Source organism: Manis pentadactyla, chromosome 3 (assembly GCF_030020395.1).
Source record: "Manis pentadactyla isolate mManPen7 chromosome 3, mManPen7.hap1, whole genome shotgun sequence".
NCBI lineage: Eukaryota > Metazoa > Chordata > Mammalia > Pholidota > Manidae > Manis > Manis pentadactyla.
In genome coordinates, this window is record NC_080021.1 from 218,969,102 (window position 1) to 218,992,824 (window position 23,723).

A 23,723-nucleotide genomic window follows, 5' to 3' on the forward strand; every position below is an offset into this window, starting at 1 on the left:
TGGGTCTGAGGCTCCGCGAGGCTGCACCTACTGCCAAACAGCCAGCGCCTCCTTCTGGGCTGGCCTCTCTGGGTCCCCAGCCATGGGGTCTGGAAGCCAGTATGCTTTCCCATTTCTTCACCCTCCGATTTTACTGCAGCATCACATCTCCCTCCAGAAACTGCCTCAAAAGGCACAAGTATTGTGTTGTCAAAACTGGCTTTGGAGAGGCCCTTGCAGCCACTACTCAGGAGGCCTGGGCCCTCAGGAGCACCTCACAGAAGGGCTCTGGGGAGGGACTAGGAACGCCTTACATGACAAATGCTCTGGGTCCCGTAAAAAGAAAGCCTACTGGAAGAGGAAAGGTGTTCACAACGTTACTCCTTCCTCAAAGAGGAAGTCTTCTGATGACCCGTCATTTAAAGATTTGGTGCTGATACAAAAGCAACAGCCCGCAGGGCCAGAGAGGAGTAAGAACAGGTTCCACTATAAGCACAGCGCATTTATACCGCGCCTCGCAGAAATGGTGTCTCTTACAGATCGTAGGTTTGTGGCAACACTGCATCAAACAAATCTAAGGTATCCTCCTTCCAACAGCACTTTCGGTGCTGCTGTCGTGTCTGTGTCACATTTTGCTGATTCTCACAATATTTCAAATTTCTTCATTGTCATGTTTTTTATAGCGATCTGTGGGTGACTACAACTCACTGAAAAGCTCTGATGGTTAGCACATTTTTAGCAATAAAGTATTTTTAAATGAAGGTATGTGCTTTTTTTTAGACACAATGCTCTTATTGCAGCTTAACAGACTACAGTATGGTGTGAATGGGACTTTCACGGGCACTGGAAACCAGCCCTCATTTGACTGGCTTCCTGCCACGCCGGCTTTGTGGTGGTGTCTGGAACTGAACCAGCTCCGAGGGTGCCTGTGGTGGGACTGACTGACTCCGGGCCTAAGCGGAAGTCAACGAAGAGGGGTCACTGCAGAGTACCTGGTGGCCCTGTCAGACGGGGCTTGAGGTGGGCTGCTAAGGACCCACCCAGAAATGCATAGGCAGCAGCAGACTTTAGCAGAGCACCACATGCACATGCAAGTGTCTCTGGGTGAGATGCACGTACGGATGCACGGTCCCTGCACCGAGGGCCGGACTGAACTGCCCTCCTCTGTTCCCACACGTCCGCCCACATACCAGCTGCCTTTGCTGCCAGAAAAGCAAGAGGCTGACACAACGTCCACCGGCCTCACCGAAAGGCTGGTGAAGAGGCCCAGTTTGGAATGGAGACTTGCCGGAACATTCCATCCGTAAAGCGGCCGGAGAAAGACATGTGCCCTCTCTTCCTCTCCGTCCTGGTCCCTGGAGGGTGTTGCCTGCAGCCCTGGCCTGCCCCCACCCCGAGCCTGCAGCCCCTGGAAGGCAGTAGTTGGCCTGTTTACCACCATAGCCCGGGGCAGCGTGCCCAGGGCCTGGCCAGAACGTGGCTGCTACTCAGGAGAAGCACGCTGTGTGGACAAGGCTGCGCTGGGGCCTCCCACAGCCAGGTGTTCTCTGAGATGCCCAGTCTCCCCCAGGTGCCCGTGCTGAGCTGCTGGTCCCACCTGTGCCCTGGAGGCCCCCACCCCCCCGAGAGCCTCAGTTACCTGAAGCTTCCTGGCCATGGCCACCACCTCATGGTCCGGGGGGTTGTATTTGTAACAATTGGAAAACATCAACCGGATGTCCGCAGCAAAGCCCTGCGCGTCTGGGTACTCCCGGCCGTCCATCTTCTTCTGTGACACACAGGTTGACAGGGGGTGAGGGCGCTGCCCGGTGGCCCAGCTCCCAGCCAGACCCACCAGCGCAGACACGGGACCCGGAGCACGTCTACCCCCGCTCCCAAGACCTTGTACTTTGGAGCCAGGGAGAGAGGGTGGAAAGGAGCTCCAGGGCTTGGACAGGAGGGCCCGGGACCCACGCAGGGGCAGACGCCCTCTGCTCGAGGAGAGTCCTGGCTCCTGCAGTCACCACCCGACCCCTTCTTTACTCATAAGTTTCCAACTCCATGTCGGGTGACTTTCACCAAAGTCCCTCCCTGATGTACAGCAAGGAGCATCTGGCCAGAGGTCGCTCTCTACCAACTTCGGGAGCCCGCTCAGTTCACAGAATGAGACATTTAATTTTTTTTCCCCATGAGAATCCAGGCACTGTTAGCCAGAAGCACCAGAATATTCTGGGCCCCAGCAGGACAGTGTGGAGTCGGTGAGGGTGGGATAGGCACATGCATGTGGAGGTAGAGCGTGATCAGCGAGGGATGCCACCAGGCGGCAGCTAAGCAGCTGATGATCGGGGCAAGCGAGCTCCCATGCCGGGATGGGTTCAGCAGAGAGCCCTGGTCAGGGATCTCTTGGTAGGGGGGGTTCCCGGGGGCTGCCCTCTGCTAGAGCAGGACTCTGGGTTGGAGCCCAGTCACCCATCTCCCGCAGGCTAATGAAACCCTGGACCCCATACAGTGGCTGAATGCAGCCCCATTCCAGGGCCTGCAGCCTCTTGTAGCACCTCAGATACATCTTGCCACCCATGCCAGCTGGAGGGCTTCTGACAGCTCCAGGGCTGTGTGGCTCCTGCCCTCAGCACAGCCTCCCGACTCAGAGGTGGCCCAGCCAGAGAGCACAAACAGGCACCTAAGGCCCTCTCGACTTCTGTGAGATTTTCAGACTCTGGTCCTAATTTGACCACTGGCTACTTTCCCGAGGCTTGGAACAAACAGGCTAAATGTAAGCATGCTCAGGGTGACCAGGGACAGTTGGCGGCTCTCACTCCCCACAAGTTCCTGGATGATGAAGCGTTTCTGAACAGGAACATCCGAGTAATGGCCATGTGCAGGGAGCACCCCTTCAGGGCCATATACTGGAGTGGGTGACCGTGGGGCCAGGGGGACACTGCCCCCTCAGCATCAGAGAGAAATGCCTGGGGGGAGTGCAGCCCCCTCCCATGACCCTGCACGCCCACCACGCCTCAGCCTGTTGTGGGGCCAGGACACGTGCATGTGCTCATGTGCTTCCCGCCGTGCCTCTCCCTGGCTGTGCAGCCCTGGGCAGGAGGTCGCTGTTGGGCCCTGTAGTCTGCAGCAGGGAAGCGCACCTCCCAAGAGCTGTGGTGGGGAGGGGTAGAGATTAAGGGCGTGACCAGCGTCACTCCTGCCAAGCCCCCTCTCCTCGGGTGACGGGAGCTCATGGCTCAGCCAAGGCTTGAAGGGCCATCAAAGGCCTGGATCCCAGCACTATCTCTGCCAGCAAAGCACTCCAGGCAGGGCCACCACCTCTCCAGCCTCAGTTTCCCCAGCAGAGGGGGTGTCCACAGACAACAGGAGAGCCCCCCCATTCTGAGAGGCCCCGTCCCTACCCCCCCACCCCCCAGGTCCCGGCCAGGTCTCTCTCAGACGGGGACAGGGGTGTTGCATGGGGACAAACCAGGAGCAGAGCCCTATCTGGGGCTGAGGAGGGCAGGCTGACAGCTGTCAGCCCAGAGCCAGGACCCCACTAAGCCCAACGAGGGAGAGGGCTTCCAGGAGGTGGTGCTGGGCCTCCGAGACAGTGCACCTGGGAGCCCGTACTCCCCACGCCGCACAGGCAGGACCTGCTGAGGAAGGGCCAGCCTCAGCTGGGAGCTAATCCAGACAGACAGACAGACGCGCCCAAACCATGGGCAGGAACCGTCCCTGGGAAGGGGGGCAATGCCGTGGGGATGAGGCCGAGCCGGCACCTGCCTCTGCTCCACCTGAGCGGCCTTGACGACCCTCTGTTTGTATTTTATTCACACAGGTAAAAGAAAAAAAATCTGCCCAATGAAAAGTAGCTGGCCTCACAAAGCTCCCTGTCCCGGGAAGCGGGAGCGCAGCCCTCACGGGGTGGAGGCGGCCCAGAGGGAAAGGGAGTTTGGCTGCGCAGCCAGCCCTGCCCAGTGCAAGCTGCCCCAGCCAGCCAGGTCCGCCCTGCCTCCGAAATCCACAACTGCCCGGGGCCAGGCTTTGGTGGGAGATTCTTCCCCAGGATGATGCTATCAGGAAACGAGGCAGCGTGGCTGAGACCAGCCATTCGAGGCGCCCTCCATGGAAAGGAACAGCCGCCGCCCTAAGTGGGCCCCTGTCTACAACCACACAGCCTGGCTCAGAGCTCTCTGCAAGGAAGACAGGTTTGCCAAGGGCCCAAGCTGGTCAGGGGCTGAGAACCTCCTCCCGCATTCACTCAGGGAAGAGCCCTTGGGAGCTGATCCCAGCCCCAGGCCTGCCATTCCAGCCGGGCACACCGCCCGCCACAGCCCAGCACGAGTCTGCTGTTTGCATACACGTAACCTGACCTGGAGCAAACCCCACAAATGCCCAGGGGAGCCGGGGAACTGGTCTCAGCCCTGCCACCATCACCCCCACAAGGCCCACTTCTGTCCTGGCAGGGGGTGGGTCACGTGTAAAGGACTCCTTGCTGCAACAGAGCCTGCAGTCGCGCCAGGGTGGGAGACAGGGAGGATATAAATCAAGCTGCGGAGCCGGGTGCAAGCGGAAGACACGACCACGAAGCTGCAGGTTCAGGGACCAACAGGCAGAGCACACCTTCCCCAGCAGGCAGGCCAGGGGGCCGGGCAGTGCCACTGCCCCGCTGAGGGGCCCCCGCACCAGCACATCTGCACCACGCCAGCCCGCAAGACACGGCAGCAGGGGTGGCCCTCCGGGCCCCACCCGCGGGTACCTTGACGGTGCTCAGGTCCATCGGGTGCTTGATGATGTCGTGGTAGTCGTGCAACTCCAGGGCCTCGGCGTCCACCGGCTTGTAGAAGGGCCAGGCGTAGGCTGCGTGCTTCTTGGACAGCATCTCCTTGAGGATGCTGTCACAGTGCCGCAGGTGCTCCGACAGCTTTCCCTTCTTGCCCGCATGCTGGGGCACCTCACCGTCCTCCAGGTCCTTCTTGGGGGGCTTGATGGGGCGGCCCCCGCTCTCCCGCCGCGCCACCACCTTGGCCTGCTTGGGATCTGACAACGGCGGGGGCGACTCGCCCCGGCTCGCAGTGATGGCGGATGTCGTTGGCGTGGTGGTGTCTGCTTTCCGCTTCACGCCCTTTTTCTGTAACAGCGAAACCACCCATGAGGCCCAGGGACGACCACAGGCGAGCTCGAGCATCATCAGAGCCTTGCCTGTGCAGCGCCGTCTGCCAGGCACTGAGCCAAGCGGCGATGTGCATGGGGCACGCCGAGGCTCCGAGGCGCCACGCCGCCAGCCCCAGGTCACACAGCTGGTAGTGGAGGGGCTGGACTCCAAGCCTAGCCCCCGGAGCCATCCAAGGGCCCTGTCCCTTCGCTGCCAGGGCTCCGAGGCCACGGTGGGCTCCCCTGTCACCCCTGACCAGCGTGAGGTGCAGCATGCAAACCACCTATACCCAGGCCGGGGCCGCACCAGGGCTCCAGGGACCAGCAGAACCGATGTAGCTCTGTGACTGGGGCTGTCACCAAGCAGGACTCGGGCTCAGGGACAGCAGAGACAAGAGGATTTCCTGCTCAGAAAGGCCAGCAGGGAGGTCCCGGAAGAGGGCCTCAAGCTGGCACTCTGAGGACAGTCGCCAATGAGCAGGGTGAGAGGCAGGAAGAGCATGCCGGCGGCGGCAACCGAGAGAGGCAAGTGGTAGCAACAAGTATGGGACGGGGCCTCCCAGGCTACGTGAGTGGGTGGGTCTGGACTTTACCCGGAAGGCACCGGGAGCCAGAGAGGAGCTTTGCGCGAGAGGACGTGCTGAGCTATCAGCAGAGCCGGTGAGGATGCCCAGTGAGCGAGAGCTGCGCCTGCAGGCCTCTCCAGGCACCACGACCAGCTGTGGGGCCCATGGGGGGCATGGCTTTGTTCCATGGCGGGGGCTCTGTACATCCCCAAGACCAGGTCGAGTCCCTGCATCTCAGCTTGAGCAGGCCGAGGAGCCTTGGGGGCCGCAAGTGCCCGGGCAGGACTCTCGGTGGTTTGCTGCCTAGAGCGCCACCACGGTCACTACCTCAGCCAGGCCACCGTCCCTGGGCTGGCAGGGGCATGCCCGGCTATCCACAAACACTTAGTGGGTGCCCCTGGGATGCCAAGCGCGTGCCGCAGTGGGCTCAGGGGAGCCATCTGGCCATGGCGACTGGGACATGCTCCAAAACCAGCTTGGCTGTGTGAGGTGGCCAAGTTGGGCCCTGCCCGTAGTGCAGGCAGTGAGGCCCAAGGGAGGGGAGCAGCGGACGCGGCATTTACCTGGGGGGGCCATTAAACCCCTCCGAGCGCCTGCTTCCTCATCTGTAAGATGGGGGAAACACTGTCTGCCCCAGAGGGTCGCTGTGAGGGTCAAACCGGAGAAGACGACACATATCAGTGCCCGCGTGGGGCCTGCTCCGAGCAGGAGCCACGCTAGCCCCGCTCTCGAGGGGAGTGCGCACTCTGCGCCCAGACCATCAGGCGAGCGAGGCGAGAACGGGGCTCCGTGCATCCAAGTGTGAGCGGCGAAGGGGGCCCCTCCACCCGCCTCCTCTGCCACCCCTTCCCCACTGTGACCCATGAACTACCAAGGCAGGAGCTCAGGGCCAGAGCAGCCGGGGACCAAGCGCAGCCCACCCTCTCCAGCTGTGTGACCTGCAGCCACCTGGGCCTCGGTCTCCTCCTCAGCGTCGGGAGCAGCAGCCTCCCACACAGACAGACCACTCCAAAGCCACACATACCACATGCTGGCACGGGGACAGTGCCCCAAGAATGGCAGCTGCGCCCCTCCTGCCCCGCCCTGGCCCGCACACAGACCCCAGCCAGCCTCACAACCCAGGACGCTCACCTTGACGACAGGCGGTGTGGGAGGGACCACGGGGATGACGGGCGCCATGGGAGGAGCCGGAGCAGCGGCCGGGGGAACAGGAACCGGCGTGACGTTCGCAGTGATGGTTGGCACAGGGGTGGCAGCAATGACAGGTGTCTGGGAGACAGTGGGGAGGACGTTCTGAAAGGGGGTCGCTGGGGAGACAGAGGACACGGCCGCCACTTGCTGCGTACCTTGAGGACAAGGAAAGGAAGTTGAACATAAGCTCTACCAGCCAGAACAAATGCGATGCTTCTGGAAGCTTCCTGGACTGTCTCCTCCAGCCAGAGCACCACCAGGTGCCAGGGGAGTCCCTCCTCCTGAGACGCCCCCGCCCTGATCAGGGGCTCACCCAACAAAGAGAAGGCTCTCCCCTCTGGCCAGAGACCACAGTCTGAGTGAACAGCGTGTGGGTAAGAGCCAGCCTGCACCCGAGACACCTGGGGTTAACTTGGCCCAGCAGGAACCGGCCGAGGGCCCCAGACTGTGCTGCTTAACCACCTCGGGCCCACCTGCGAAGACGACAGTTGGCGGCACTGGCGACCCACCCCGGCCTCTCAAGGGCTGGGTCACCAGTCAGCCTCTATTGGATGCAACTCCACTCCGGACTCCTGGACCAGCTAGGGCCTCAGAGCCCCAGTGCCAGTCCTGATCCTCACCAAGCTCCCCAACAGGTGACAAAGCCCCTCTCCTGTCACAGAGACTACAATGCACACTCAAGAGGTAAAGTCCTAGAGGGGACAAAGGGACAGCCCTGGGCTCCTGCCTGGGTTTCCAGAAGCGGTGGCCTCAGAGCTGGGCCAGGAGGAGGAACACGGGGACACGGCAAGACCATGATCTCCTCCTGAGCAGGCTCGAGGCAGCCGGTAACAATGTCACCAAGGGCACCAAGGAGCAGCCACGTCCAGACGGCCTGCGGGCCCCGCCCTACTGAGGCCTGGCTCCGGGAGCTCTCCGTTGTCTCTGCCCCTTCACAGGCAGAGAAGCTGAGCTCAGAGGAGCTGCAGGCCCCCAGGACCCTGGGGGTGTCAGGACCGAACGACGGCACCCACCTACCCCTTTACCTGCACTCTGGGTCCCTGCAGCCGGTTTTCGGCCTTTGCCCTTCGGAGCAGGGGGTAACAATTCAGCTTCCTCCTGAGGCATCTGGGCCACTTTCTGCAGAAACATTTTCTCTAAGGCTTGGGCCATCAGCACTATGTCATCTGTGGGCTGGAGACACAGGGAGAGCCACGGTCACATGCTGGGAAAGGAGCTGTGCGTTTGCAGAGGACGTTGCCAGTTGCAGCTTGGGGGCATGTTTATTTAAACGTTTGTTAAGAGACTGGTAGGGCACAGGAGGGAGGCAAAGGGGATTCAATGTGGAAACTCTTGGAAGAACTCAGACATGCATGAAAGATAAAGCCACCCTTCATCCCGTGACGTGGACAAAAGAGAGCCCCCAGCTCAGGGTCCCATCCATCTGTGCTTTACCACACCACCACTAACAACAACGGAGCCACGACATTAGGATCGCAGGGACCTTTCCTCGTTTGTTCTTGCTGAAAACCATCCTATAGACATTTTCCCTTGCCCGGAAGGACTCTGTGTCATCGGAGGAGTGGGGGCTGGGGACGCATGTATGATCACAGTGTGTTCAGCCAATCTCTGATTTGTCACATACAACCGCCTGCACGGGCTCCTTCAGCATTTCTGGAGTGGAATTTCCAGGTGCAAGGGGATGGGTGTCTAAGAGGATTCGCTATGCATCAGCTCCCTCGGAAAAGGCTGCTTCAATCCTCACTCCCTCCAGGGGGGATGTGCGCCCAGGAAGGCAACAACTCTTGAGACATGCAGTGTGTGGGAACCATATATGGGGATCGAGGCATAAGATGAGCCCAGGATGAGGCTGTGAGGCACTCTAAATGCCTCCGACAGCTGCTGCAAACACCCAGGCCCAGCAAGCACCAACCCACCAGGGCCGACCTAGGCGGGCACCCTGCCACCCAGGGCTCCCCGCAGCCAGGGGACAGCATGTGGCACACTAGGGGCCCCCCGGCTCCTGGGGGCATTTTGGGCCAGTGCACGTGTCACCTTACCTTGTTATAAATATAACAATTCGTAAACATGGTGTTGAAGTCCTGCATACATTCACTTGCACTCCAATAATAATTGTTCTCTAGTCTCTTCTTAATAGTCCCCATGTCCATTGGGTTTTTTATTATTTTGTGATAATCCTAGGGAAGAGATTTTCAAAGATGTTACCACGGATTCGACGTAGTATCTCTGCAGTTCTCAAGAACAGTGATTGCACACAGAGTGGTCTTCTCCAGGGAGGTGGACAGGGGCTGGGCCAAGGCTATTTCTGGTCATCCGAGGGCAGGTGGGCATGTGGGTGGGGTGAGCGCTCAGCCAGCTCCACGCCTCCCCTCTGACAAGGGTTGTGTGTGGAGGGGAGGTTCTCAGGGACACACAGAACTGTGGAGGTGGGGCAGGCCCCACTTGTCGGCACGCTGGAGCTGGGGCCAAGCCCCTGCTGGATTTCAGGCCTTCCTCAGGGGCCTGCAGGTGACTGGGGGCTGAGGTGGGCCCCGCACCCAGGCCACGGGGTGCCAGACCTGGGCTTCCCTTGCAATCCTCAAGCTTCCCTATTTGCATCCCAATGAGCCACCAGATGGCCAGGTCAGCATCCTCTGGAAAGCAGGCCCCAACCCGCACTGAGCTTCCGACTTAGAGGGCAGGAGGGTGCAGGGAAAGGGTGCAGATCTGGCTACTGAGCCTTGGCTCCTGCCCCGTTCTTGCGTTGGAGGCACGGTTCCTCCTGCTCCCTGCACCTGGGGGCAGCTGCCCTCCGTTCTCCCACACGCTGAGGAGCCCAGCTCCTCGGTCCTTGTGGGGTCCTCCTGAGGCAAGGGCAGGGCCTGACTTACCAGCAGCAGCCCTATCACGGGTGCCTCCTTTGTCTGGGCCAGAGGGGCAGTGCTTCCAGGTACTGGGGCACCAGTGGGGCAGGGGTAGCGGCGAGAGGCAGGACTACTCACAGGCAGGTTCAGCTTGATGGCGTCCACAGGCTGGTAGAAGGGCCAGGCGAACTGGTGTTTCCAGAGCGTCTTCACTACCACGTTCTGCATGTACTGCAGCTGGTTGGTCTTGCGGCCGGGCTTGGCGGGGTTGGAGACCTCAGGTGGGGGTGGGTTTGCGGGGCCTGGGGCCGCCGGGAGTCCGGCGGGGGCGGCCGTGGTTGTGGTGGACATCCTCCGCGGCTCGCTCACTGGCCGTCACAGCAGCGGCTCGGGGAGGCCCTGGTTTCCTCTGTGCTCCCTGCACATCCCATTTCCGGGCCCAACCAGGCAGCTCCTGCAGGGCGGAGGGACAGCAGAGAGGACCGGTCACCCGCCTCTCCCAGCAGCATGGGCTCCCCCAGCACTCCCAGGGGGTCGTGGCGAGGCCAGCTCGGCTCGCTCACACCACTTGCCACGGTCAGACTGACCCTCACCTGCCACAGAACCGCTCCAACTGCTCTCGAGCTGGGGACAGAGGTTAACGTGAGCACGTGCCACCCGGGCAGGTGGGAGCACAGGGGTGGGAAGGCAGCCGTCCAGGCACAGATCAAGCGCGGGGGGGTAGGCGGGTAAGGACTGGGCCACGGTCAGCTCACTGCGCACTGACTGCTGCCTGCAAGGGCTGACTCTACACTCTTCTTGACTGTGGCAATTTTTAGGGAATGATTTGCATGTAGAGAGCTACATCAACCCAACAGAGCCCAGCCAGGCAGCCAGGAAGTGTGCGGAGCTGAGCCCTCTGGCACTGGGCCGCCACAATAAGGGTTCCAGGGTAACTGTGAGAACCAGCTCTGGCTTTGTGATTGCGGCCAGGCTGTGACACGCCTGGCCCTCAGCCAATCAGGAGGGCGGGAGGCGCAGCCCTGATCCTGCGCGCTCAGGAGTGGGCTGCTGCTGACCTCTGCGCGGCCGGGAGAGGCCTCTGCAGCCAAGTGTCCCCGGGAGGTGACTGAGCGCGCAGAGGACCGCTGCACCACAGAACGGTGAGCAGGCCGCCCCCACCATCACGCTCACTGCCTCCAGGAGGAAGCCAGCAGCCCTATCTCCTCAGAGGGCACAGAGAGGCCTGGAGGCTGCAAGCAGAGCCTGGACGCTGGGCCGCACATGCGCACTGGGCTACACTTTAGGTTTCATGTGGACTGTCACAATGTCCAGATGGGCCAGGGCGGGCAGCAGTGTCCCCTGCATGCAGGGATGGACAACTTTGGGGAGAACAGAGCAGCGCATATGGCTCGCTGGACCCGCTACTCCACGACCCGCCGAAGCGGGTCTGTGAGCTGGTCAACATCCCGCTGGGGGCTTGCCATCTGCTGGGGCAGGCATGTCCACACCACGGTAGCAGGGCTTTCCTACGCTGGGTGTTGGGCAGAGACCAGCACGCTGCTCTCCCCACAGTCCAATCCTGAGGGGAAAGGGTTCAGGAGAGAATCCCACCCACCAGGCAAACCTGCCCCGCTCACCAGCCCTTCATTCGAGGGGTGCCCACCAGGTGTCCCGCCTGTTATCCTGGGACGCCCACAGCTCCCGTCCTTCTGTCCTCTCTGCTCCTCAGGGCAGTGGCCCAGTTGGCAGGGTGCCACGGCCCCAGCCAGCAGCTCAGCGGGGCGGGCAGCCATGCCAGCTCATGCTAATGGAGACGAGGCTGCACCTCTGCTACCAGACAGCCGCCTGAGCCTGGAGTGCTCCCCTCGAGCAGCTCAGGACTGCAGAGCAGACACTGGGGCCCACCTCCCAGTCCCAACTGCAGCTCTGCCCCTCACCTGCCATGCGATCCTGTTCCCAAGTCCCCATGGGGTTCTCTGAGGTCAGAGGAGTCAAACCCACAAGAAGCACTCAGACTGCTGCTGAACACACACCAAGGCCGCGCAGCCCTGCTGCGGCCGCTGCAGCCGCTCCCTGCACAAGGGGCCCGGGAGTTCTTGGAGGGAAGGACACACAGCACTCCTGCCACCTCCCAGTGCCCAGAAGCCAGGGCACCATAAGCCCCCAGAGAGTGGGGTGTGGGGGAGGCGTGGGTACCCAGCATCAAGTGCGGCTGCTGCACAGCCCAGGGAGCCAGGAGGTGAAACTGCCTGGGGAGGAGGGGCCCACAGGAGGGGCCCATGGCCAGGCGGAAACGCAGGCCACCCTCCTCAAGCCCGAGGGCTGACAGGCACAGCTCACTGCAGGGAGGTGCTCGGGCTCCGAACTGCGGCTGAGCAGGAAGCCAGCTCTAGCCACAGACACGGGATGCATCCCCAGGCTTGGGATAAACACCAAGCATGGCCCAGAAGCTGGCCCGGGGCAGCGGGGGCCATGCACCTGAGCCAGGTGGGCTGAGTGGCTTCCTGGTTTGGCCACACGCCAGACCAGCCCAAGCGCGTCTGCACTGCGGGGGGATCCCAGACCATGTCCTTTCGGCAGAATGCCCAGGGCCAACACACACTCACTGAATGCCTGTGGTCACTCCAGGCCACAGGGTCCACGGCAGCCTGCGGTGACATCCACCTCTCCTGAGGGGTAGAAACACCACCGGCCCCAGCAAGATCTAAGAGGCTAGGAGGGAACAACGTGCAAAAAAATGCCTAGCACATGTGCAGCAGGTGGATGCCCCACAATCTGTGGGGACCGTGCATGGCAACAGGGCCTCGCCTTCTCTGCAAACATGAATGCCACCCCTAACAGCTTCACTGAAAAGGGCAGGTCCCCCACAAATACATGGGGATGACTGCGGGTCACGGGGTCCCGTCCGGGTGGGGTGGTACTGCCCAGCCCTCCCCACTGCACAGGTGAGCTGCCCTCCCATCCCTCACAAGCCCCTCACCCTTGTCCTCTGTCCCTGCAGCCCTGGCACCAGCTGGAGAGGGGCGAGGGACAGCCCGAGTCTAAGAGGCTGGGGCCCCTTCAAGCCTCTCCCATCCCAGGTGCCAGGACCGATCCCCACTGGGACCAACCCCCCAGCTTTGAGCTGCCAGGAGCTGAGGGCGCATCCACGCGGTGTCCTGTCCTCAAGCGGAGAACAGCACGTCCAGGGCAAGCGGAGCCACCGTGAGGGCCTGGCCTTGACCGTCCCCCTTGGCCCTCCTCCAGGTCAGACGCCACGGATGCTGACAAGAACAGGAGGAAGACGACAGGAAAGTGTGTGCTGGGCACGTGCAGACACCACCCGCACCATGAGCTGCAGCGCATACCAGTGCCTGGGGAGCACAGGGACTCCCTCTGCTTGCATTTCTGACCACGTAGTTTTTTTTTAGAACACGTTACTTTTGCATAAAGAGAAAAGGATAAAGGATTTCCTAGTTTGAAAAAGTGTTCCAAAACCAACCAACCACATACAGTCCTGCATGTGGTCAGGGCCTGTGGCCACGCCCAGCTGATGCCAAGTGTCTCGGGGCTTTGCTTCTCCTCCTCTGAAGCCTGGGATGCTGCCCTGGGGATGGGACAAGCAGCCCAGTGCAGTCCGGGAGTGGGCATTCCCAGGGCCACCAAGACCTCAAAGTCTAGACTTGCCCTCCACAGGGCAGCCAGGTCCTGGTGTCCAGCTGGCTGCCCCCACATCACCCAGAGTGCTCGAGAAATGCCAACAGAGCCCCTCTGTCAGCACAAAGCAGAGGCAAGAGCTGGAAGCCACAGGCGCACCCAGACCCCGCTGCTCGGGCTGGCGACACGGGGGCAGGTGGCTACTGGCCTCCCTCATCTGCGGTGGACTCAGGGCACGTGCTAAGCCCAGGAAGCAATCAAACCTTAAACAGACCAATGGCCGACCCTCTCAAAGGGTCTGATGGCCAGTAATAGGCACAGGCACAAAGTAACACGCGGGTCAGACCGCCAGGGCATCACCCACACTTGTGGGCGCCCAGTGCCCAGAGGTCCCGGGCGTTCATGGGACAGACTCATGCCGTCAGCCAGCTCCGCACGCTGTGCCAAGGGCTACGTCCTCAGGCCTTGCCTGGCTCACTGGCTCCCCCTGCCCACGAGACCTAGTGGAGCAGATGGAAGTGACACCAAGACAGACACTGGGTGGCTGGCCACGGCCACCAGCCCTTCAGTGCTGAGGGTGACATGTCCACGTGTGCCCACTGCACAGAGGACAAATGAGCCTCCCCCGTCCTCAGCACTTCCTGAGCCTACCATGTGGGGGTTTGGGGACATAAGGCCAGGACCCCAAGCCTCCCCAACCTGGCTCCTGCATCACGGGCCACCACCGGGTAACAGCACCTGGGTGGTTAGAGCAAGATGGCCCTACTGCCACCAGCAGCGAGGACACCAGGTGGCTCCCCAGGGACAGGCCTGGCTAGCAGCCCTCCCAGAGCCGGGTCTGACCCTAACTTCCACTTGGAGATGTGAAGAGGGCCCTGGGCACTGGCCCCACTCAGGTCTGCCACACCAGGCTCCCCTCCCTGTGCCGATGGCTGTCACTTAACAAGTGCTCCCAACCCGGCCCCACGGACGGAGACGCCAGCACCACAGCTTCCCAGCCACAGGACGGGGGGCATTGGGAAAATCCTGGCCAGGGGCAAGGGAGCTGGATGAAAAGGAGGTGCTCTGGGTACCAAGTAACATGGGAGAAAACATAGCGAAGGGCCAGGGACCAGAGCCGGCGGGTCTGTATGCCCAGCACCAGGCGCCCCGCAGACATAACGAGGTCACAGCTGGGGTGGACCTGGCACCTGCAGACACGTAAAACACATCTGCCCCAAACATGCACCACTCCACCTGGCCCGAAGCTCACATCCGGTGGGCCGGACCAGCCCTCACTGTCCTCTCAATTCCACAAGGCCCTGGCAGGAACCCGAAGGGCCACCCAGCTGAGCCACCAGGAGCCAGGGAGATGGGCAGAGGGCCGGCAAATGCACCAGGGGGCATCGCATCCGTCAGAGCCAGGAAGGCTCCTCTCCACCCCACAGCGCTGCCCGGGCCCCCCGCCGGATGCCGCCTCAGCCCACCAGCCTGGGCTCCATGTGGGGACACAGGGGCACCTCCCTTTCGTCCAGCCCCTGGCCAGGATTTTCCCCACACAGGACATTCCACCCCTCCCCTTGGCCAGGCTGGAGAGAAATGCACAGGTCCCGCCCAGGGACTGAGGTCCCACCACCCTGCCAGCCTGGCCTCACTGGCTGGGGACCAGAAGACCTGAAAAAGTGCCATGGGGCTGGTGTGACCCTGTCCCTGCATCCGCCACCAAGGACACTCTCCTCGTGCGGCTACCCTCCCGGTCACTGGACTGAGCCTCCCGCCTCATCGCAGCCCTGCGGAGCGGTGGGGAAGTGGCGCTCCGCTCCCGGAGGGGACAGCTGGGAAGCCTTCACCAAGCTCCCACACTGTGCTGGGCATGGCAGGGCACGGACGGAGCCTGGTGCCCTGGAGGGGGAACTGAGGCTCGGAGGATCTCCCCACTCTCCGGCTGCAGCCCAGGGCAGGCGGGCAGCCAGCGCGGACGCAGGTGGGAGGCAGACTGAGCAGACAGCCCTCCTCTGACAGAGGATCTGAAAGCGCTGGGGAGGAAACCTCAGACACCACAAAAGCTCTCCACCGCCACATGGAGACCCAGGGAGCTGGGGTTCTGGCCAGGCCCTCAAGAAGGACCCAAGTGGGGCGCTGGCAGGGGAGGGGCATACAGGTGTGTGGCCCTCCAGGGTCACACACCCCACACCCCACGAAGGACTCTGAGCTGGACTCGGAGGGGCGGGAGGGGCCCATGAGCCCCCTGGCCCACCTCCCACATGCAGAGAGGCAGGGCGGGCTGCAAGACGGGGCGGGCTAGCCCGGAGGCCGTGGGCCTTGTCCCCTGCCCCTTCCCGAGGCCCCTGGACCCAGCCTCTGGGACTTGCCCCTTCCTCTGTGGGGAGCTGGAATCCTGAGTAAAACACAGCAGTCCAGCCCCATGCAGGCTTGAGCAGCCCAGAGGGACAGTAGTCAGGGACCCTGGACAAATGGGGGGGACTCTGTCCAGGGGCCACTATAAACACCCAGGAAATTCAGCAGCAGCCACAGTGGCCCTCGTGCCTCAGTGCCAAGCCCCAGGCACGACTCAGGCGGGCAGAGCCGGGCACTCCTGGGCAGCCAGGACCCAAGGGGTGGTGGGGCACGGGGGGGATGCTCGGCCTCTGGGAGAGGGGCAGACACACTCATGGGATGTCAGTGCTGTGCCTCTGGCTGGGGAAGGATGAGGCTAGGAAGGTGGGCATGGGCTGGACTGAGGCAGGGTCGAGGGGCTGTGGCAGGGGGACTGGAAGGCGCAAGGCCATCACCACTCAGCAGAGGCCTGGACCGATGAGGCGGTGGGAGAAGGTCCAGGGGGAGGGCGACCAAGGGCCTGAATGGAGAGAAGCCAGAGTGTGTCTGGGCAGGGGGCGGGGGCACTGCCCTCGAGGGGGATGGTCTAAAGGTTGTAAGGAAGCCAGGGAGTGAGCCCCCCATCTCAGCCAGAGGGCCTTGGGGAGGACCCATTTGCCTCAGTCCCCGACCCTTTCCTGCTCAGACACACCGTCCCCACCAGCAACAGGAATGGCCTTCAAAAACTCAGCCTTGAGGTGGTGGGGGTGGGCTCATTCTCCCTGTACCCCTGGAGGCCCCCCACTATTACACTCTGGCCCTGGTCCCCTTGTACCGCCCTCCCGGCATGGCATCAGTAGGGGTCATGTGAGCTCCATTCTGCAGATGGGGGACAGAGGCTCAGTAAGAGAGATGCAGTGCGGAGCCTTCAACGCGGCCGTCCACCCAACACCGATGGCGGCCCACTCCCACCTCCTGACACCCCCCACCAATCCCAGACTGGGAGCCGAGTGTACGGAAGGGGCCAGGCTCCCCGCCCCAGAGACAGTCCTAGGGCAGCCCCAGCTGCTCTGCCCCCAGGCGGCCTCCACAGCACACACGCTGACCAGGGGCCATCCTGGCGCTGGCCCTCCAGGCATCAGGAAACAGGATCCGAGAAGGCAGGGCTGGCTTCAGTGACAGACGGAGCCAACTGCCTCCTGTGGGGCTGGGGAGGGGCCCCCGTGGGTGCGGGCAGGCGGGCAGGGCCCACCACACACACCTGAGGCCAGGACAGAGGGGGCAGCTCCACCGTGGCTGTGCTCTCCTGGGGGCACATCAGCCCGCTCTACGGCAGCAAGGGCAGCGGGGCGCAGGCCGGCTGCAGACAGATGTGAGCCCCGGGTCCTCTCCCCACCACCCACAGTCCTCTCGGCTCTGCAGCCAGCCCTGTGCCTTTGGGACCTGAGCTGCTCCCACTTTTTCAATCCATTCTCCTAACGCCTCACACCTCCCCCAGGCAGCAGCCCGCGGCAGGGAGGCTGGCCTCTGAAGGTTCCTTTCTTGCCAGAAAGTCAGCCTCAACATGGACCTGGGACACTTGCTACAGGCTGCCTCGGGCCCTGCTGAGCTGTGCTTATGACTTGCCCTGGGGTGAGCCAGGCCAGCCGCACCCCCTCACCTCTGCAAGGCTCTGTCCCCACGTGCCTTTTGATCCCAAGAAAAAACAACAGAAAGAACACAGAGACACTACACCAGCGGGGCTCTCAGGGGGGTAAAGCCCCCGAGGGGGCTTAGGGGACACAGGAACACATACACATGCTCTCCAAGAAGCTGACTTCTGGCCCAGAAACCTGGCAGGCTGGAACCCGGTGTCATTTCTCAGGGAGCCTCAGACCCCTGTGAGCACCCCTGCAGGGTACCTCTCTGAGGCCAAGCCACCCACTGCACTGAATGACCACCTCCACGGGATAGAAGGGGGCCAGAGACCCCCAGCCCAATGGGGAGCACCTTCGGGGGACAAGGTGAGTGGGGACGGTGCAACCACGTCCACACTCGGTCTCGGGGAGCAAAGGGGAGGCCCAGCCTCTGTGGGTCAGGTGCACTTGGGGTAGGAGCTGCCCGGGCACCGCGGCGTCACACAGCTCAGCCTCTGCAGACCCCAGCACTTCCCGAACACAGCCGCTCGGGCTCATGCTGCCAGGTGCTGATTACTTAACTGCAGGAGAGAAGATGGGCACTCCAGGGCCCCTCTCCTCCTGGGCAGCTCGACCAGACCAAACCGTATCTTCAATGTGCCCCGCTTCACAAACCACCACACCGGGCACTATGGGGCCACGCCCTACAGGTACACAGAAGGACCCGCACAGGTTACTGCCACACCAAAGCCCTGAACCCGACTCACCTCCTGCCCAGCCTAGACGCCCGCCCAGCATGGCCTTGCTCTTGGGATCGCAGAGGGTGAGAGCAGGACCTTCGCCACCCCCTCATGGTAAAGCCCAGGACCCAAAGCATCTGCCCACCGTCCACCGGGTCAGCAGGGGGGTCCAGATGCGTACCCAAGTCCATCCCGTGCCTATACCCACCCCTCCGAACTTACTGCCCAATGCAAGTGTGCCAGCAAGCAACTCAGGAGGAAAAACCACACCGGCCATTTCACTCCAACCAGAGGGAAGAGACGCCTGTCCCCACGAGGTCTGTCTCCTGCCAGGCCTCCTCGGATCCCTGCAGTGGCCCTCAGAAGGGCTACTATGAAGCCACTTAGCTGGGAAATGGGGGCGATGGAGCAGAGGCTGGAAAGAGTGCAGATACACGGTGGTGGATGAGAGGGTGCCCTAAGCACCCTCCTGATGTCCAAGGGGCAGCCGGCCGGCCCTGCGCAGTCCTCTCTCCACCCAATGCAGGCCCAGAGTGGGGCCGAGGGTGGTGCAGCCCTTGATAAGTGAGTCCTTGTTAGGCTCTATGTGCCCCCAAACGTTGCCCCCCCCAAGTGCAAACCCCTTTCCAGAAGAGTAGGTGCAGAGTCCCTCCTGCCCACAGGGAAGGCTATCTGGGACCTGCAAGCCCTGCAGAGGGAACAGGATGCGCTCCCAGTACAGGGAGCTTACCCAGGTGCCTGGCCCCACACCCGCCATGGGGGTTGGCTCCCCCCCGGGGGGAGCAATGCTGCCCAGAGGCTGGGCACCCTGTCTTACCGCCACTGGGAATGCTATCTGCAGTGATGGGTGTTTACTACAGCAGCATGCCTGCATGTTGACCAAGCACGTCCCCCCAGCTTTGCCCACCAGTCCCCTCTGCCCCTCTAACCCGCCCTCGCAGGGGGAGGGGCTTCCCTCAAGGGAGTCATGGGTCCCACATGGTCATCTACGTCTCCTCACCCCAGATTCACAAATAGCCCAGCCAAGACAGCCTGGAGGCAGTTAAGACAACAGAGCAGGGGGTCTGAGCTTACCTGCGAATCCACAGCCACAGAGCCCGGCCCTTAACAGCCAGGCCTGGCCCCGGGCACCACGAGCGCCAGGCCAAGTGCAGGCAGACAGCAGCCAGCCAGGCCAGCAGCCCCTCCGGCAGGCTCACCCCACCTCTCTGTCGCTCTGCTCCTCATTTCACTTGGAGACACAGCCAGGCCAGAGCTAGAGCACCCAGCCTGTGGGGAGGCCTCCCTGCAGCACGGTCGCACCCAGGCAGCCTGCCTGGACTGCCTGCACGTGGGGGGCCACACTCGTGGCTCCCAGGCAGCGGGGACGTCGGCAGGGCCTCCCAAGGCCCAGCTCCTCACAGCAGTTCAGGGTCTGACAGGGGCGCCCCCACACCAGCCCTGCCAGCATCCCCTGACGGTGCTCTGGGAAATGCTGACCCACCGGTTCCCAAGCCCAACTCCCAAACACACGTAGAAAAACCTGAGTAGGGGGACACCTGAAACATCACAGCACATTTGGGTGACGTTCTCCTAGGAGAAGACTCCCAATCCCTCCGGAGCCTGCGGCAAGGACAGAGGGGGGGCTTCCTCCAAAATGCACCTTTCGGCTCGCCCTAACGTCAGGTCATGAAGGCCCTGAAAACAGAGGCAGACCGAGTGCTCTCACGGGATAGTCAGAAGCTGGCAGAAACGGCGAGCCCATCCCCAGTGCTAAAGGGGAAGCGCCAAAGCTGAGGATCACACAGGCCCCCAGGATCCACTACAAACGCGCACAGAGGGGGGCCAGGCTCTCAACTGCCAACTTGTGAGTGATCCTGACACAAGACACCCGGCCTTTAACAGACCCCCAGACTTCTCAGATGGCAGAAACACAGGTACCCAGAGCAGGGGTCTGGGGGCCAAAAGGGTCCACAGACACACGGATGCCAAGAATGTCAGACACACTGGTCACCACCTGGGCAGTGACAAATCCCCAACCCAAACAGGCCAGGCAGCCGGACGCTGCTCTGACACCTGCAGATCTGAGGAAAAGGGGCAGAGCCTCAGGTGGGAGGGAGGGCTCTCAAGCAGACCCGAGTCATAGGGCCCCCCAAGTTCCCAGAAAGCTAGTATGCAGCAGGCAGGGCCCTGCTCTCTGCAATAATTCCCTCAAGATTCCTTCTGAAGCAAGGAGCACCCCACCAGATACAGGCCTGCCTCCAGATTCCGGCGGCCATAGCTCCAGTCAGTTGTGGAGACAGGAGGGAAGCCCAGTCTGCCTGCCCACCCACACTACCGAGCCAGTCACCTAAACTGCCCCCAAATCAGACCGGCTGTTGAGCAGCCTCAGGCAAGTTCCCAGCTGTGCTGCTCGGGGGTGTGGGGGCTCTAGGTCTGGGTGACCCGATCCAGTCCCCAGAGAGTCAGAGAGAGCAGGGCCCCCGGTGATGCACAGAAAGTCAGGCAGGCATCGAGGCCAGGCATCAGGTAGCGTCCTGTCTGTGTTGTACCAACCACTCCACTCCGGGGCCACGGGCAGCAGTCTCTGGGCCACAGAGAACCAGGAAGTGGCCACACACCCCACCACCTGCCGGCCGCAGGGCTCCAGTGGCTGGTGCCAGCCAACCTGAGGGAAGAGGGTGCAAGAAGGAGCTGCTGACTGCGGCACCTGGCTGGGAGGTTCACTTTTTTAACACCCCCCCACCCACAACTTTCACTTTCTGCCCAGGACTGCTCATGAGTCAAAGACGGGAGCAGTGTTTACAAATCCTTTATTCAAAGCTCACTTCCGAAGCATGTGTGAGCTGTCGGAGGAAATCAATCACTCTACTTTCTAAAAACAAAACAAGTCAACGGTTGCTGACCGTCCACCCCAAGCAAGCGTTTTAAGTCCCTCCTCCCGGGATGTTCCCTGGTGGGGCTGGCCCTGGATCTAAGCCCCTGAGAAGCTGCTCATCCAGACGTCCAGGGCTGAGGCATGCCTCCCCCAAGTTACCAGAAAGGTCGGGGAGACATGTCCCTTGCCTCCAGCAGTGGCCTCCCGTTCAAAACGCTGTGTGCCCTATCTTTCCTGATCTGTAACCAACAGCACACATCAAGGCCTCAAGACAGAAAAGGACAAACAGAGCTTTATTTGCAAATGAGAGGCCACATTCAGGGATGCCAGAGGATCCCAAGGGCGGGGGGGGAGGTCCCTAACTCCTGAGGACTGGCTCTTGCAGGGATTCAGTCCTTTTCTTGGTCTCCTTGAAAGCCAAAACTGCTCCCCCCAAAAAACGCCAGGCCAAGGCAACTTTGCATAGATTTCAGGATCTTCCCCAGAGAGACCCTCCACGGACCCAGGAAGAGAACCCCAATTTTATAGGGAAGAGAAAGGGAGAAAGCCCAAAAAACAGTAGAGCAGGCAGAACTATCTTCTTCCGAGGTGAGGGGGTCATGAAAGGAGAGGGAGGGCCTTCCACCCTTACTTTCTTCCCGTCCCCGGGCCAGCTGGTTTGCCCACTGATGCACAATTACACACACACACACACACGCCCCCATTAACGCTGCAGTCAATAACCAAGTTAACACACGGGGGACGGACTCCACTTAAGTACTTGTGGATAGACAGCCTCCAAAGTGAAGAGTGACAGTAAGAGACTGGGCCCCACGGAGGGGACTCACAGGCGGGCCACGGAACCCGCCCCTGGTGTGTCCCTAGCGGGTCCACTCTGTCCCCATTTTTATCTTTCCAAACCGAAGTAAAGGTGGCCGCCCAAGGCCTCCACCCCGGCCCTGACCCCGTGGGAAGAACCGGTGGAGAGAAAGCGAGAGAGAGGACTCCCCGACGCCCAGCTTTATTCACCGGGAGCCCACTAGGGCCCTGCGCGGGTTCGCGGTCGGGGGGGCACGCCTCCCCGATGGGCGTGGGCCATGCTGCCTCGCCAGTGCCCACCCCAGGGCGAAGAGGGGCAGCACCCTCGCCGCTCCCGCCCCAACTCGACCTCGCAGGGATTAAGCGCTTTTCAGGCTTATTTCAAAAAGGGAACTGGGTCTCCTCCTAGCCTGGCCGCAACAACCCAGGACCTCAAAGGGGCTCGAAGTCAGCTCCGGGCCCCTAACTCGGGGGAGCTGCCCCGCGCCAAGTCGTCCGAGCCGGGGCCCGGCCTGGCCTCGTCCCCCGCCCCTCGCGAGCCCCCGTGGCGGCGGAAGCCGGGAAAGTGGCGCCGCCGCGCACCTTCCCCTCCGCGTCCTCCCTAGTCCCCCTTCGAAAGATGGCGGGCAGAGGAATGGGGGAAAAAAATCCCTTCCGCGAGGGAGGGCGCGCGGGAGGCCGCGCTGGCGCGGGGCGCGCGGGTCGTGCCAAGTCCGGGCTGCGCGCCCCGACCGCGGCGACGCCCCCAAGCCCAGGACGCAGGCGGCCGGGAGGGAGGTGGCGGAGGGCGCAGAGGAGGGAGACCGCGCCGCCGCCGCGATCCCGGGCGGCCGCCGCGCTTTGTTGCATCGTGGCCGCGCACAAAGGCGCCGGCGCCCGGCTCCCCGGACGCGCCGGCGGCCTGCGCGCTGCGCGCGGGGTCGCGCTCCTCGGCCTGCCCGTCCCGCCGCCGCCCGCGCCGCCCCGCGCGCGCAAGGAAGCAAGAGAAAGGCGTACTTGGCCTCGGCGGCTCCGGCGGCCGTCCCCTCCCGGCCCGCGCGGCCGGCTCTTCTTTGGCTCGCCGGCCCCGGCAGCATAATAGACGCGCCGGAGCCGAGCAGGGCTCATGCGCTGCGGCGCGGCGCCTGGCGGGAGTAGTAGTCCGCGTCCGGGCCCGCGCCCGGGCCGCCCAGGGGAGGCCGAGGCGCGCGGACTACATGTCCCGGCCCCGCCGGCGCCGCGCCCCGCCCCGCGCGCCCCCGCCCGCCGCCCACCCCGCCGACCCGGCCGGGAGCGGGCCCGGCCCGGGGGGCGCGCGGGGCGGGGCTCGGCGGCGACGCGGAGACCCTTGCGACCGCCCCCGGCCAGCCCGCGCGGCCCTGGCTCCCTCCCTCCCTCGCTTGCAAGGGACGTGCGCCTCCGGGCGAATTTCCTGGGGTCTCCGGGAGGCGTGGAGAAGGCGGGAGCGCGGCCAGGGCTCGCCAACACTCGCGCCCGGGCACCCCGAAGCCCGAGGGGCCTGCCCGCGAACCCCGGCCGCTCCTGTTCGAGGCGGCGCGCACCTGTCGGACGCCCGTGTTTGTAAACAAACCGCGCGCCTAATTAGCCTGGCGGGGGCGCGCACGGGCGGGGCGGGGCGTCGGCGCGCGCACGGGCCGCCTTGCCCGGGGAGGAGCCGTGCTCGGCCCCGCCCCCGTCCACCCCCGCTTCTCCTACCCCAGCTGCCCCTGGGTCCGCACGGCGCGCCGCGCAGGGCGTCTGAGTTCGCGGTGGTGGGAGAGGACGCCAGGCCCCCAGAGCCCGTCGGGAATGACATGAAAGGTCTCTCGCCTGAGATTCCAGGAGTGGAGCACAAAGCTAAAAGCAAGGACCCCTGGCCCTTTTCTGTATTTGAAAGGCTCAGCTCGTGGACACGTTTCGCATCGTTTTGCGTGGCAATAACCCAGGTGTATACTTAAGTATATTTTTGTCCATCTGCGACTCAAGGTGGGCGCACGTTGCGTATATTAGACCCCAATAAAAACGTCGAAAACAAGTTTTCCTTGGTGCTCCGGGAAACTGCGAACTGCAAGGTCAAGTGCCCTTGTATGGAAAGGACACGTCCTAAGGCCCTGGTCACAGGGGTT

The 23,723-nt window shown here is 62.7% G+C and overlaps 1 protein-coding gene across 8 annotated transcripts in view; it reads right to left on the bottom strand.

The window, feature by feature from the left end:
• The window catches only part of BRD3 (bromodomain containing 3), a 34,055-nt gene extending 11,307 nt beyond the window's left edge, over positions 1-22,748 (bottom strand). Inside the window, exons 1-7 of one of the 8 annotated variants that reach the window (XM_036901425.2) lie at positions 22,615-22,748; positions 9,833-10,148; positions 8,891-9,028; positions 7,865-8,024; positions 6,792-7,006; positions 4,700-5,071; positions 1,619-1,747 (exon numbers count right to left, since the gene is read on the bottom strand). In XM_036901425.2, the coding sequence (XP_036757320.2) occupies positions 1,619-1,747; positions 4,700-5,071; positions 6,792-7,006; positions 7,865-8,024; positions 8,891-9,028; positions 9,833-10,045 (1,227 nt within the window). In that variant the 5' untranslated portion in view covers positions 10,046-10,148; positions 22,615-22,748. Of the gene's footprint in view, positions 1-1,618; positions 1,748-4,699; positions 5,072-6,791; positions 7,007-7,864; positions 8,025-8,890; positions 9,029-9,832; positions 10,149-10,287; positions 13,508-22,614 lie in introns of those variants that run through there. The other 7 variants (XM_036901427.2, XM_036901428.2, XM_036901429.2 and 4 more) reach the window with 7 other exon arrangements.
• Positions 22,749-23,723: the final 975 nt, after the last annotated feature.